The 12,378-nt window shown below is 56.6% G+C and overlaps 4 protein-coding genes and 1 non-coding gene across 5 annotated transcripts; all 5 read left to right on the top strand.

The window, feature by feature from the left end:
• Positions 1-103: 103 nt before the first annotated feature.
• Positions 104-194, top strand: L226DRAFT_t166. The gene has a single exon. It is a non-coding gene; the product is annotated as a tRNA-Arg (tRNA).
• A 664-nt stretch (positions 195-858) lies between these two features.
• Positions 859-3,127, top strand: L226DRAFT_572566 (high nitrogen upregulated cytochrome P450 monooxygenase 2; the record flags this gene model as incomplete). Its single annotated transcript, XM_067684694.1, has 10 exons — positions 859-903; positions 967-1,306; positions 1,379-1,456; positions 1,518-1,737; positions 1,806-1,829; positions 1,891-1,965; positions 2,023-2,182; positions 2,241-2,488; positions 2,546-2,635; positions 2,701-3,127. 10 exons carry the CDS (start codon positions 859-861, stop codon positions 3,125-3,127), a joined length of 1,707 nt encoding a protein of 568 aa, XP_067533695.1.
• Positions 3,128-3,922: 795 nt separating this feature from the next.
• L226DRAFT_614371 (uncharacterized protein) lies at positions 3,923-7,291 on the top strand (the record flags this gene model as incomplete). Its single annotated transcript, XM_067686631.1, has 17 exons — positions 3,923-3,972; positions 4,029-4,063; positions 4,134-4,303; positions 4,432-4,495; positions 4,552-4,646; positions 4,714-4,861; positions 4,925-5,056; positions 5,117-5,132; positions 5,198-5,302; positions 5,371-5,620; positions 6,133-6,215; positions 6,293-6,327; positions 6,404-6,637; positions 6,712-6,806; positions 6,999-7,017; positions 7,084-7,218; positions 7,272-7,291. The coding sequence occupies 17 exons, from the start codon at positions 3,923-3,925 to the stop codon at positions 7,289-7,291; spliced, it is 1,686 nt and encodes a 561-aa protein (XP_067533694.1).
• A 317-nt stretch (positions 7,292-7,608) lies between these two features.
• On the top strand, positions 7,609-8,068 carry L226DRAFT_536622 (uncharacterized protein; the record flags this gene model as incomplete). The annotated part of the gene is made up of 1 exon (XM_067681152.1): positions 7,609-8,068. A coding segment is annotated over one exon (217 nt), but the record flags the coding sequence as incomplete, so codon positions are not given.
• A 1,044-nt stretch (positions 8,069-9,112) lies between these two features.
• On the top strand, positions 9,113-12,200 carry L226DRAFT_465940 (uncharacterized protein; the record flags this gene model as incomplete). Its single annotated transcript, XM_067675953.1, has 7 exons — positions 9,113-9,230; positions 9,278-9,357; positions 10,096-10,890; positions 10,939-11,650; positions 11,720-11,866; positions 11,925-12,064; positions 12,135-12,200. The coding sequence occupies 7 exons, from the start codon at positions 9,113-9,115 to the stop codon at positions 12,198-12,200; spliced, it is 2,058 nt and encodes a 685-aa protein (XP_067533692.1).
• Between the last annotated feature and the right edge of the window lie 178 nt (positions 12,201-12,378).

Raw genomic sequence — 12,378 nt, 5'->3', positions numbered from 1 at the left:
AGTCCGGGAGATGGTGATCAAACAAGCTGTATCGCAAGCAAAGCTCTGATTCTCCGTAAGAATCCACTGCGATTGTATATAACCTTAAAAACAATCTTTATAAGGCCGCCTGGCGTAATGGCAACGCGTCTGACTACGATCAGTGCCCTTAGGAGGTAATCAGGAGATTGCAGGTTCGACCCCTGCGGTGGTCAAGCTTTTTCGATAAGCTGGGTATTTGATCTGATTTTATCCTCCACGGATTCAGTCACTGCATACAGCGCGCTAGCCGCCCTTTCGAGCGACCAGAACGCTGGTTCGAGCGGTGGTTGTTGTCAATATCCACCAGATATTCTCTTGCACTTGTCGCGCGAGAATTTTATCCTTGACATCGTGAGTCTCCACTGCCAGCTCAAATTCTGACAAATACCCCACAGCTGTAATCAGTGTTCGAGAAACCTGCCGTGATCGTAACGATTTTCACGAGTGGTGGAACCTCTCCCCGGTCTCATAGTCGCATGACCAACGCGCAATCGCCGGGTGGGGCGTACTGGCTTTCACCGACTCAAGCGGAACGGCCGGCGTACTGTGACTCGGTAAACGCTTCTACTTAGGTACTGTGCAACTTGTAGGAAACGCCAGATCCAACACGCGGCGAGCCAGTTGTCATCGATCATCGTTGGCCCGAGCTGCGCCGGAGTACGGTCACATTGCAATGAGTCTGACTGAGTTGGACGCTCATGGGAGCGGCCATGACGCATGATGCATGATGGCTCGTGTGATCACCGGTCTGCATGAACAACAGACCTTGCGTACTAACATATATACATACGTAGGGTGATTGCACGTGCTCATGAGCTTCTGCCCTTGCTCTCAGACATGTCTCTACGCGAGGTGTCTCCGCTGACAATACCCCTTGCCATCGTTCGTCCAGCGTGTTCACTCTTGGACTGTGCCCTTCTGTGATACTGATTAAGCTCTCTTCAGCTCGCGCATCAGATCTTCCGCCGGTACGAGACGTACCGCATCTACGTCCATGTCTGCCTCCTGCTTGCCCCTCCTGCCCTCGTAGCGGCGCACGTCTCCTCCTCTCGGCGGGCATCCGCACTCCTCTATACCTTCGCGAACGCTCTCATCTCCTATCTGGCTGCACTCGTCACATCCGTCATCGTCTACCGGCTCTCTCCCTTCCATCCGCTTGCACGGTACCCCGGTCCTGTATGGCGCAGGGTGTCGATGTTCGGGCCTGCAGCTGTAGCTGCGTCTGGCAACCGTCACAGAGCGTTCGCGGAAATGCACCGGAAGTACGGGGACGTCGTGCGGACCGGTACGTCCTGTTTCAATTTGTACCTGGATGTCTTCTGCAGACGCTAACACTGGTGTAATGTCGTATTGTCAGGACCGAACGAGCTCTCTATCGCCGATGCTTCATTTGTCGTACCTATCATGGGGCCCTCTGGTCTTCCGAAAGGACCGAGTATTTCGTCGAGTATTGAGTTGGAGGTATGGCTGGCGCTGATCGAGTATCAACTTCACAGATCATGTCGGAGCGTCGATGTCCGACACGAAGATGTCCATGGTCGGCCTCCGAGATACAGCATATCATCTGCAGCGTCGCCGTCCATGGAATCGCGGCCTCGGTCAAAGTGCATTGAAAGAGTACGAGCCTCTCGTCGCAGAGAGAGTCCGACAGCTTGTCCAGCGGCTACAAGGTCAATCTGGATCGGTCGACCTGGGAATATGGCTGAAGTACTTTGGGTGAGTGGGTCCCTGCGCTGCGAGTATGCTTATGGGGACTCGACTGACGAGCTGCACTGCACTCCCAGGTATGACTTCATATGCGACGTGGCGTACGTGCGGCTCTTGATCTCTCTTGCTTCAGACGGCTGATCTGTCCGAGTCATTTCGCAGATTTGGTGGAGGATCCGAGTTGCTAAGGGACGGCGACAAGAACAACGTCTGGTCGATCATCGAGGAAGGAATGGTGTAAGTGTATGCGTCTCGTTCTCATATTATTGTGCTGATCAATGTCGTTGTCTTCAGGGTGTGTGCGGTTATGCATAGCCTCCCCTGGCTGGGCATCTACCTCGGGACAATTCCAGGGGCAACTGGGCCGATGGAGGCTTTCCAGGCAAATGGGAGGAAACTTGCTAGGGAACGGCTCGAGAGAGGGTCCAAGACTCGCGACCTCTATCACTACCTAGTGAGTATCGCGAGCATCTCGTCGTGTGATGCAGAGCCGGGACTGACCTCCTCAGTAGTGCAACGAGGATCTCCCAGGTGACTGGGCCCCTCCGCCATTACAAGAGCTCGCCGACGACGGTACCCTCGCAGTCGTCGCGGGGTCGGACACGGCTTCACTCACGTTGACAAGCGTGTTCTACTGTCTCCTAACGCACCCAGATGCGTACCGGAGACTGCAAGAGGAGGTCGACAAGTTCTATCTGGCTGGTGAGCCCGCGCTAGAGACGAAGCATCATCGCGAGATGCACTACCTGCAGGCAGTCATGTGCGTACGCTCGTCTCTCATAGTACAGATCTTCTGTCTGACGACTACCCCGGGTAGCAACGAAGCCCTCCGGCTCTATCCACCGATCCCTCTGGGCTCCCAGCGCCAGGTCCCTCACCATGCTGCCGCCGTCGTGCTGGGGTCCGTGTACGTACTTACGTCGCTCTACCAATGAGATAATCGCTGACGATCGACTTGGAATCGAACCTCAGCGTGCTTCCTGCGGGTACGTCAGTATACCTCCCGCCGTGGGTACTCCAGCGCGACCCCCGGAACTTCACCTTCCCCGACGAGTTCTGGCCCGACCGGTGGCTCATCGCGTCCGGCCACCTTCGCTACGAGGACGCGCGGCTCCCGTCCGGGTCATCCGTGGCGAAGGCCGAGGCCGGGCTTCCGGAGTTCGTCCACAACGAAGTCGCGTTCACGCCCTTCTCCGCGGGTCCGATGAATTGCCCCGGGAAGGGCCTGGCAATGGTGGAGATGCGCACGGTTGTGGTCGCGCTCTTGAGGGGCTTCAGGTTCAAGTTTAAGTTGGAAGATGGGTGGGATTCGGCGGTGTTTGAGGAGGAGTTTAAGGATTACTTTACCGCGGCGAGACCCAGGTTGCCTGTCGTGCTTGAGTCTCGGGGGCAAGCTTGACTTCGTTTGTAAGTCCACTTCTCGGATGTAGTTGTTCTTCGGTGCGCGTTGATATCTGACAATTCGCTAGGTCTCTTCCGTCCTGCACGTTGAAGATGATAGTGCTTCTGTACTCTATTCTTAGGCCGAACATCATAGAATCTCACTTCGAGGGTTGAGGCTTAGGCTCTTCCCCGCACAGCGAGACAACCAGACCACCAGCTTGCAAGACAGCTCCGAGGCTGCGCGATGAATTCCAATTGCGAGTTCATTCGTGTTACTTCGCGGGGGACAGCCTTGATCCACAGATTACTGTTCGCATCTGCGTCTTCCCTGGAATCCGGGGTAATGGTGAACAGGTGATATGGCGCCGAAATGGTACGTGTCTCTTCGTGCGACCTTAAGTTGGGATAACTCATTTATCAATGCTTCTTCCTCCGCTGTAGGGCCACACCCGGAGATTGCGCTGCATTGCTGGAAGAGGAAGCTCTTCGTGCCATTCTTCACCGGCAGCCGTAGTTCCTGGATGCTGTGCGCCCGTCCAGTGTCCGTATCGCAAAACCTTCCTCGTCTAGCTTATCTGTACAGTCTCGAACACAGAATGATGCAGCTTCCAAGGAAGGTAGACATATCTTCGATGTTACACTGGTTTGCAGGCAACTACGCCCTCTACAATGCCGGCTTCCGGCGGACAGCGAGCCTTTGTTCAGGTTCCGACAACATACAGCCTTCTCCCCGCCGACCCTATATCAACCACCCGCAATGTAGCCTCTGCCTCACTCAGTACCGCTCCTCCGTTGAACTTCAACCCACAGAATGTCCGACCCTGATTACATCACGGTGATAGCGTCCGAGTATTACGATATGTAGGTGGCCTTCTCGCGACGTCTGAAGTTCTAGTTATCTGACGTCTTTGCGCTAGCCTTGTGAACAATTACTGCGTGACAGCAGCATCCGGTATTCTCCCACCTCTGCTCATTCGCTCGGATACTGAATCTGCTTGTCCACCCCCTCCCCTCTCCAAAAGTGGTGTTCATATACGAATATATCATCACCTTCGGGACCGAGGTGGAGCTCTTCTGGACCCAGCCCAAGACCGGCGCGACGATGCTGTTCCTCCTCAACCGTGGGATAGTCATGTTCTTTACCTGGTACGACATGATTACCAACTTTCTCACTCAGCCCTCTAGCATCCAGGTATGTCCCTGCGAGTGCGGATGCCTTGACTGTCAAGCTCACTAGAGTTTTGCAGAGGTATGAACGTCACGGTCGACGACTCTAGACAGCACCGTATGTCGACATACTGACCCAACTTACAACTGTCCAGTTGCGCGGACGTGGTCAAAACTACTCTCGTCTTCGAAGTGCTCCAGTACATTCCATGGGCAGGTGAGTAGAACCTCAAGTTGCATCGGTTCCAGTGGTTGACAGCCGTCCTCCGGCAGCCTTCTCATCCTTACGAGCGTTCGCGATCGCCAGGAGCTGGCCGCTATCTATCCTTGTCTTTGCGCTGAGCATTGTTCCAGTCGCAATCAACCTTGTGAGCGGGCTCAAGAGTCAAGACAGAGTCCATGCGTATCCTCCAGGTGGCTAACAGCTTCATACAGGCTGATTTCGCATTCGATTTCGGAGGGGTCCTCATTCCGCCCTTCGGCTGTGTGAGCACGGATACTGTTAGTGTTGAACTTGCCCTACGGTACGTGCCTCCAATTCCTGCTCCATTCGCGCTCTGTGCAGCTAATCGTCTGTCCAGATGTACGTTCTCTTCATGCTCGAACAGCACATTTCTCCCACTCCCAGACTGACAAGATGGACCAGTCACCATAGCATCCCGAGCCTGCCTCATTGCAGCGGACGCGCTCCTCATCCTCCTAACCTGGCGCAAACTGTACAGAGGAGACGCAAACACGCGCGAAAAAGGAGGATTTGTGCACGTCCTCCTCCGAGACGGTGAGCGTCTTCTCCAGACCCTCTAGCATCTATTCGCCTGACTTGAATTCGCCCATTCAGGTACCATCTACTTCCTGTAAGCGTCCTCTCAAGTCCCCTCGCCGCGCAAAGCTCGCTAACTCTGTGCTCGGTCGCGACCAGGGTGCTCGTTGTCCAGAACATCCTCCATCTCACCCTGACGCTACTATCCATAAGCACGGTGTTACAGAACCAAAATGTCAGCGTCGTAGCGCTGTTCACCGAGCCGTACGTTCTTCCACGACCAATATGGCTTCGTTTCACGTGTGATCAAAATACTGACACGGAGGCTCTAGTCTCACTGCGATCCTCGTCTCTCGCTTCCTCATAGACCTACAAGTCGCCAACCGACGGTCCCTCAACAAGACATCGGGGCTTCACTCTGAAGGGGGTGTAGAGTCGCTGGTCTTCGAGCGCGTGATCGGCTCCTTGGGCTCTTCGATTGACCCAGGCGGGTCAGAGGGCGATGTAGATGACGAGTCGGATGGATGGATCACGGAGGTTACAGACAGGAACATGGCAGACGCGGAGAGAGCAGATCTTGAGGTCAGCGAGCCGTGAGCGCGATATTCTCATGCTGGCACTGAATTTGTTGGTCGTCGACTCGGAGAGGACTCGTCTTGTATAGTGGCTTTCACAATCCAGCTTTTCGGTGTCCCCATATACCGTGACACTGACATTTTCCGACACTCCCGCGGTTTAGTCAGGTTGCATGAGGAGTCAGGACCGCCGCTGCCAGGCTGCAGTCCGACCCTGCCAGCCTTGTCCTGACCTTTTCACTCACACGTCTAGATTACCACCGTGCCGGGACTCCTGAGCGCCTTTCACTGCTCCATAGGGCGGTCCTACGGATCCCGTCCGTGTTACCTCGGAGGCACGAGGTGAGTTGGCACTGGCGATAGTTAACATGCGGCAGCGATTTCCACACACCACTCCATCGTGGCCCGGCCCACTCGGGTTATAATGAGGTCCTCCGGTCCCCTCGCTGCAAAGTGAGTGCGGTTTGTGGGTATTTGAAGAAGCTATCGATGATGGCAAGTTTGCTAATCTTGAGATAGACCCCAACGTCCAACCCATTCATTCTATTCGTATGCCGCGAAATGGTCCGGGCAATGGATGTCGCCTCGGAATACCAGAGCATGTACGTATCTTTCGCATCATGAAGCTTACAACGTTCCACGCTCATTGAGGCCGGCCCCCCTCCTTCAACCATGACAGCATAGTCGAGAGCTATTCCAACTACGCTATCGCAGGTAAGGCTCACCGTGCAATTCCCTCAACGACCCGAGCTCATCTCTTCTCCCTTTCCCTTCCCCGACTGCCGCTCAGCGCTCGTGGCCTACGACTACATCATCACCCTGAACCAGGAAGTCGACCTTTTCTGGGGTGGGGAGTTCACAGCGGCCTTCGCCCTCTTCATCTCGAATCGATACTTCTACCTCCTATACGTCGTCCTCGGTGCCGCGCTGTCTCGGGTGCCAGTAGAGGCTTGGGGAGGGGATTGTGCTCTCCTGCAGAAGGTGTTCTTTGGGCTGGACACGATCCCGTACTCGATCTGGGCATGTGAGTTTCAGTACATACTTGACTTTGCGAGACTTGAGCTCGTTCTGACCTTTTACTTTCCTTTGTGATGACAGACTTCTCCGCATTACGTGCTTATGCACTGAGCGCGAGCTGGACGCTCGGCCTGCTTGTGCTTGTTCTTTCTATGGGTCCCGTGGGCGCAAACCTAGTGAGTTCTACTTCGCCTCAAAGCACAAACCTTCTCTGACGCGGAAACCTTGGTAAAGATATATCTCTTCAAGAATTCGGAAGCGATAGAAGGCGCGGTCGTCCCTAGAGTGGGATGCATAGGGCAATTATCAGTGACGCGAGAGATGATCATCATGTTGAGTCACTGCATTGTATCTTACCAATTCGGCAGCTCAATGACGTGTGTAGTGGTACGTAGCTTCAAGTTCGTCGTGCGTGCTACTTCCCATCCCAACAATCGTAACGCTCTCTCGTAGTGACGACTACGTCGCGTATCTCCCTTGCGGCGGCGGACGTGGTGCTCATCCTCCTCACGTGGTTGAGGCTTCGTCGGAGTGGTGGAGAAGCACTGCGCAAGGGGAGATCCTTCCCAGGTGTCCTCATGTGCGATGGTGCGCGAGTTGGCTACGCTCCCTCCGCGATGCCGCTGATGATATTCTCCTAGGAATGGTGTACTTCCTGTAAGTGTGTCTGGTTCCAGGATACACCGAGCTTAGGGGAGAACTTACGTTAGTGAGTTGGGCCAGGACGATCATGACCATGAACGCCTTGCATCTCGCACTTACCTTGCTTTCGGTACGTTATTGGCTCTTGCGTGTATCGGTCTCAACACGGATGGCTGACTCGGGGTTGGACGTTGGACGATGACCTGTCGGGCGGACAGCTTTGGAACAATGCGTTTTCAGCATCGAGATACATCGTCTTCACGGAACCGTGAGTGCCTCCCTCTTAACGCGAGCGGACTTGTGTTGATACTTACGGTTGACGCTGGACAACGACAGTATGACAGCGATACTCATCTCGCGGTTCCTCCTCGACCTGCAGGCTGTCAGGCGCAGAACCGAAGCGGGGTCGATATCGGAACCGGTCTTCACTGACCTCGACTCTGCTCATTCAACGTATCGCAGCCTCGTCTTCGACCGCGTGGTGGGCTCGCTCGGCGCTTCTATTCCGTACGAACGAGGGAGCGTAGGGGTCGAGAGAGAGATTGTTCTATGAAAGTAGTAGTGAGCGAGCGAAGCGGGTTGCGCGGATGACACATCAGGGTTGGACAAGATCCAGGCTTCGGGACTGCGCTCGTCCTTGCGGTCCTTGTTCGATGGTAACTTCGGACAGCTCGGGTTGCGCAGCAGTGAAGCAATCCTTGAAGCCTGTCTCGACCGTCTCCCATGTCGCAGCGTGAAGTGCGTGTACGGCCACGATCATGCGCAATTCCAGCATTGCCAGGCATTTCCTTGGACGACGCGCTGGAGTACAATGTGCAAGGTTGACGGATGTGCCAGGCGGGAGAGCGCTGAGACAGCCCAATCAGTCGTAATATTCGTCGATGCAACGGATGCTCTGGCGTCGTAGTGCGGCTTGAGCGCGTCGTGGGAGGGTTGTGTGATTTGCAACAGATGGTTCGATGTTTCCGGCCTCGGGCGCTACTCTTCGGGTCCCTTCAAAGTTGTCGACGTGTAGAAACACCCTGTAAGGGAAACGCCACGAGCACATTTGCCTGCATATTGGTGAGCATCGGCACTGCATCATGTTCCAATATGTTGATGGCGGGCTCACCATCAGTCGGAACTGGTGGCAGTGCTGTTGACTGTCTTGCAGTTCTGCCGCTGCGCGATGACGAGTAGACCTGAGTAGCCGCGTGGTTGTGAAGTAAAGGAGACGTAAGATCGTAATAGAAGAGCCTTCGGTGAGACCGAACAGGGAACGGAGCTACCAAACGACAACTTCGTCGTTAGTGCGCAACGAGCTGAAGACCGGAATGAATGAAGTATACTCACGATGGACACTATCTCTGGGGCTGTCTTCGGCCCTGTAGACCTGTGAATGCAGTGTTTCGCAGCAGCACATGCTCCATGCAACGTGGCCAGCCACACTTGTGTTTTGGGGTGAGTATTCGGTCTTCGGCGCGGAAACGCACCGTCGGCAACAGGTCGCGCATGTCGGCATCGCGTTTGCGTTCTTACCCTCTTTTCTCGGGAGGTCCCTGCTGGGATTTGTGACTTCTGCTTCAACCTGGTTGCATGGCGGCAAGCACTGCGGATGGGCAGGGACGGTCGTTACGTAGATTGGTCGACGAAAAGAAGAAGACAAGCTCGCTTGCGGGGGTTTGAAACCCGGGAGTCTGACCAGTTGCCTTTTACGATCTTATCTCATCATGTTGAGCGCAAGCGCTGGTGGCATGGCCGGTGAGGTCGCTTCTGTCCCTGAGCTCCTTTGAACAAGAACCCCCACGCCCCGCTACGCGTCCTTTGTCTTCACCCCCCATCCGCCCTGGCAACACTCACCATGGCCGTTCAGGACGACGCGCGAGACGCAAACGACCTACAGCAGCCCACTGACCCCAATCACGTCGCCGAAATCGACGATGAGCCTCTACTATCGACGCCGCCAGGCGAACCCAACGGTGAGACCCCCGTCCTCGGTGCGTTGGATGCGGAAGTGAGAATAAAGCAGGTTTAGAATGCAAGACGTCGAGGAAGCGGGAGAGGGAGGTGTCGCTCGAACCTGCTACCCCGCAGGCTGCCTCTCAGGTACGTTCGTCGATCGACCTCATTTAGCCTTTCGAGCCCGCCACATGCATTCGCATCCCCTCTGCCCTATCCTATGCCCTTCTACTGCGCCGTGTTCTTCTGTCGTATGACGACCAGCTGCCTCCCCTTCCTCTACGACTAGAGCAGACTCGTAGTCTCTGGACGCAGTGGTTGGGTCGGTCGGTCGGTGGTTTCACGATGGTGAATGGCTATCGAAATATAGGAAGGGACACCAATCTTTCCCAGCCAGCAAGTTACTGGGTGGTCATATTCAGCAAGGTGGTTGGTCCCCAGACTGACTATGGGTGGCCGGGCGGACGTAGTGCTCTTGGACACCACGCCACCGAGGCTTCCACGCCAGTGTATGACCGCTGTCATACCGCCACCCTCCCTTACACGTTGAGTAGCGTGAACAGCTGCCATTCCTGGAGAACGTCCCTACGTCATCCCTATCAGCGATTGGAGGCTTCACGCGACGACCAGATAGACCACAGCTCGTACCACACTTCGTTCTCGTGATTAGCACTGTCCCGGAAAGGCGTGTTCAGCCTAGTACTGACCCATCGCCACTGTGCATCTCCAACCTATTCCGAGGTCACCACCATAGCTGCTGGACCCCTCGCGTACCTGATCGTTTATGTGGCAGGCTCGTGTATCGGAGTGGACTATTGTTCTAACTCCGAGCTGACGCATTTTCTGGTCTAAGCCCTTTGCAACATGTACTGATATATTGTGCAGGACATCGACCCTGAGCGGCCTGAGGGGAAGGAGAGGCGCACACCCGCAAAGAAGAATCGTACCAGTGACTCTCTTCTCGAAGCGCCCCAAGAAGAAGCCGAAGATGATGCACCGGCAAACGGGTCGCCCCCACACGAGACCAAGATTCGGCAGATTAGTCAAGGCGTTGAAGACATCACTTGGCAAAATATGAAGAAGGAAGATCCTGCAGATCCTGCAGTCGATCATGCGATGGAGGAGGTCTCAGAGGCGCAGGAGACCCGGACCGACTCCGACTCAACAAAGACTTCCGTAGAGGACATCAAGGAGGCCGGTAATGAGACGACAGTGCCGCCTCTCCTCCAAGGCGAGAACCCGCCTATCCTCAACGACACCGCTGGGGACTACGAGGACAACGGGGCGGCAGCTGGTGCCGAGCATCCTGCAGATTCCCATATCCCGGGCGCACCGGAACCTCCTGCTCCAGCCGTCGCTGCATCCAGTTCTATCTCGACCTCGCCGACAGACACGCAGGTCTCTTCTGTACCGTTGCCCAAGCCTCATCGACGTGATTCGGACTCCTCGGACCAGGAGAAGGGATTGAAGCGAAAACTCGGTGACCGCACGGTCAGCGAAAGCTTGCTTCCTGGGGAGACCGTTCCAGGTCGCAACGGTGTTGCGACTGTGGGTGCAACGAAGCGGCCCAGAGACGACGCCGAGGCAGATCCAAACACGCGGGAGAAGAAGCGGCCTACGCCGCCACCTGAGGAGGAAGAGAAGGAGGCGGAGGCCACAGAAGCCTCGACATCGAAACTCGTGAGTCTTCTTAATTGTGCTGTATGGCAGTGCTGACCCTACCCACAGGGCGGATTCATGGCGTATGCCTCCACGAGCTCGCCATTCGCCTCGGTTCCAGGCCCACGTCTCTTCGGCGGCAAGCAGCCGTCCACGGCGTGGACAAGTGCCGCTGCGAGCTCAAGCGCGAACGTCTTTGGGGACAGCGGCTCGACCTCGCCCTTTGCGTCGTCAAGCGCGTCGCCATCCCCCTTCGCCGCAGCCGTTGCAGCCAAGGAAGCACCTACGTCCTCGGCCACTGCATCTTCGTCGTCTGCGGCGTCCCCCTCACACGCAGCGCACGCACAAGCACATGCACACAAGCGCACGGGCTTCGAGGCCTTTGCGTCATCGACATCGCCCTTTGCGAGCGCGGCAAAGCGGCCAAAGTCCCCCCCGCCGTCGAACAACAACATCCTCGGCCGGAGCCGCTCACCGTCGCGGCACGGCACTCCGGCCCGGGCGACGAGCGCGTTCTCGGCGTACGCGGCGGGGGGAGCGCAGAGCTTCGCTGCGCCGACGCCGAAGCGTCCGACGGGCTCCGTGTTTGGCGAGAGTTCGACGAGCGGCGGCGGCGGCGTGTTTGGGAGCCAGAACAGCGTGCTGGACTCGGGGAAGGAGGACGAGGACAGCGAGAAGGACTCGGGGGTGAGCTTTGGGGAGCGGCTGCGGGCGCAGAAGGATAAGGAGGCGGAGGAGGCGAGCGACGAGGAGAAGCGTCTGAACTTGACGGAGCAGGAAGGTGCGTCATGTGTGCTCGTGTTGCTGTGTTTGTGTGTGCGGTCGCTGACGGCGCTGGCCTGGGTTGCAGTGGTGACCGGGGAGGAGGAGGAGGACACGGTGTACCAGGTGCGCGGGAAGCTGTTCGTGCTGAGCAGCCAGAACCAGTGGAAGGAGCGCGGGACGGGCATGCTGCGGCTGAACGTACGGAGAGCGGACGGCACTGGGGCGCGTCTTGGTGAGTTCACTGGGCTCTTCATGTCGGACGGGTGCTAACGAGGAGGACGGGTTTATAGTGATGCGGAAGGAGGCGGTGTACACGGTGCTGCTGAATGCGACGTTGTTCAAGGGCATGCGGTGCTTCCTCGCGCAGGACCCGCGCTACCTGCGGTTCAGCGTGTTCGAGGGCGGCATCACGAGCCACTACAATCTGCGGGTGCGTGCGCTGGTCGCTGGTGTTTGTTGCGCGCCCGGGAGGTGCTGACTTTCAATCGATGGTTGTGCAGGTGTCGAACGCGAAGATCGCGGAAGAGCTCCTCGAGGAGATCAACGCGCACATCCCGATGGAGTAGACGACCGACCGCTGTGTTACGAAGAGAGGACGCCGTAGGCGAGAAGAGAAGGCAAGGGCGAGGGAGGCGACGAGGCGACTAGGTGATCAGGTGGCGAAGACGAGGACGAGGACAGGGGACGCTTTCTGCATCAGTGTCCGGATTTCTGTGTGTCCGTGCCGTGCTGACCGACGTTGGA

The sequence above is a fragment of the Lentinus tigrinus genome, assembly GCF_003813185.1.
Source record: "Lentinus tigrinus ALCF2SS1-7 unplaced genomic scaffold L226scaffold_19, whole genome shotgun sequence".
Classification (NCBI taxonomy): Eukaryota; Fungi; Basidiomycota; class Agaricomycetes; order Polyporales; family Polyporaceae; genus Lentinus; species Lentinus tigrinus.
Note: the sequence above shows the minus strand (reverse complement) of the source record. Positions and strands in the feature narration are given on the sequence as shown.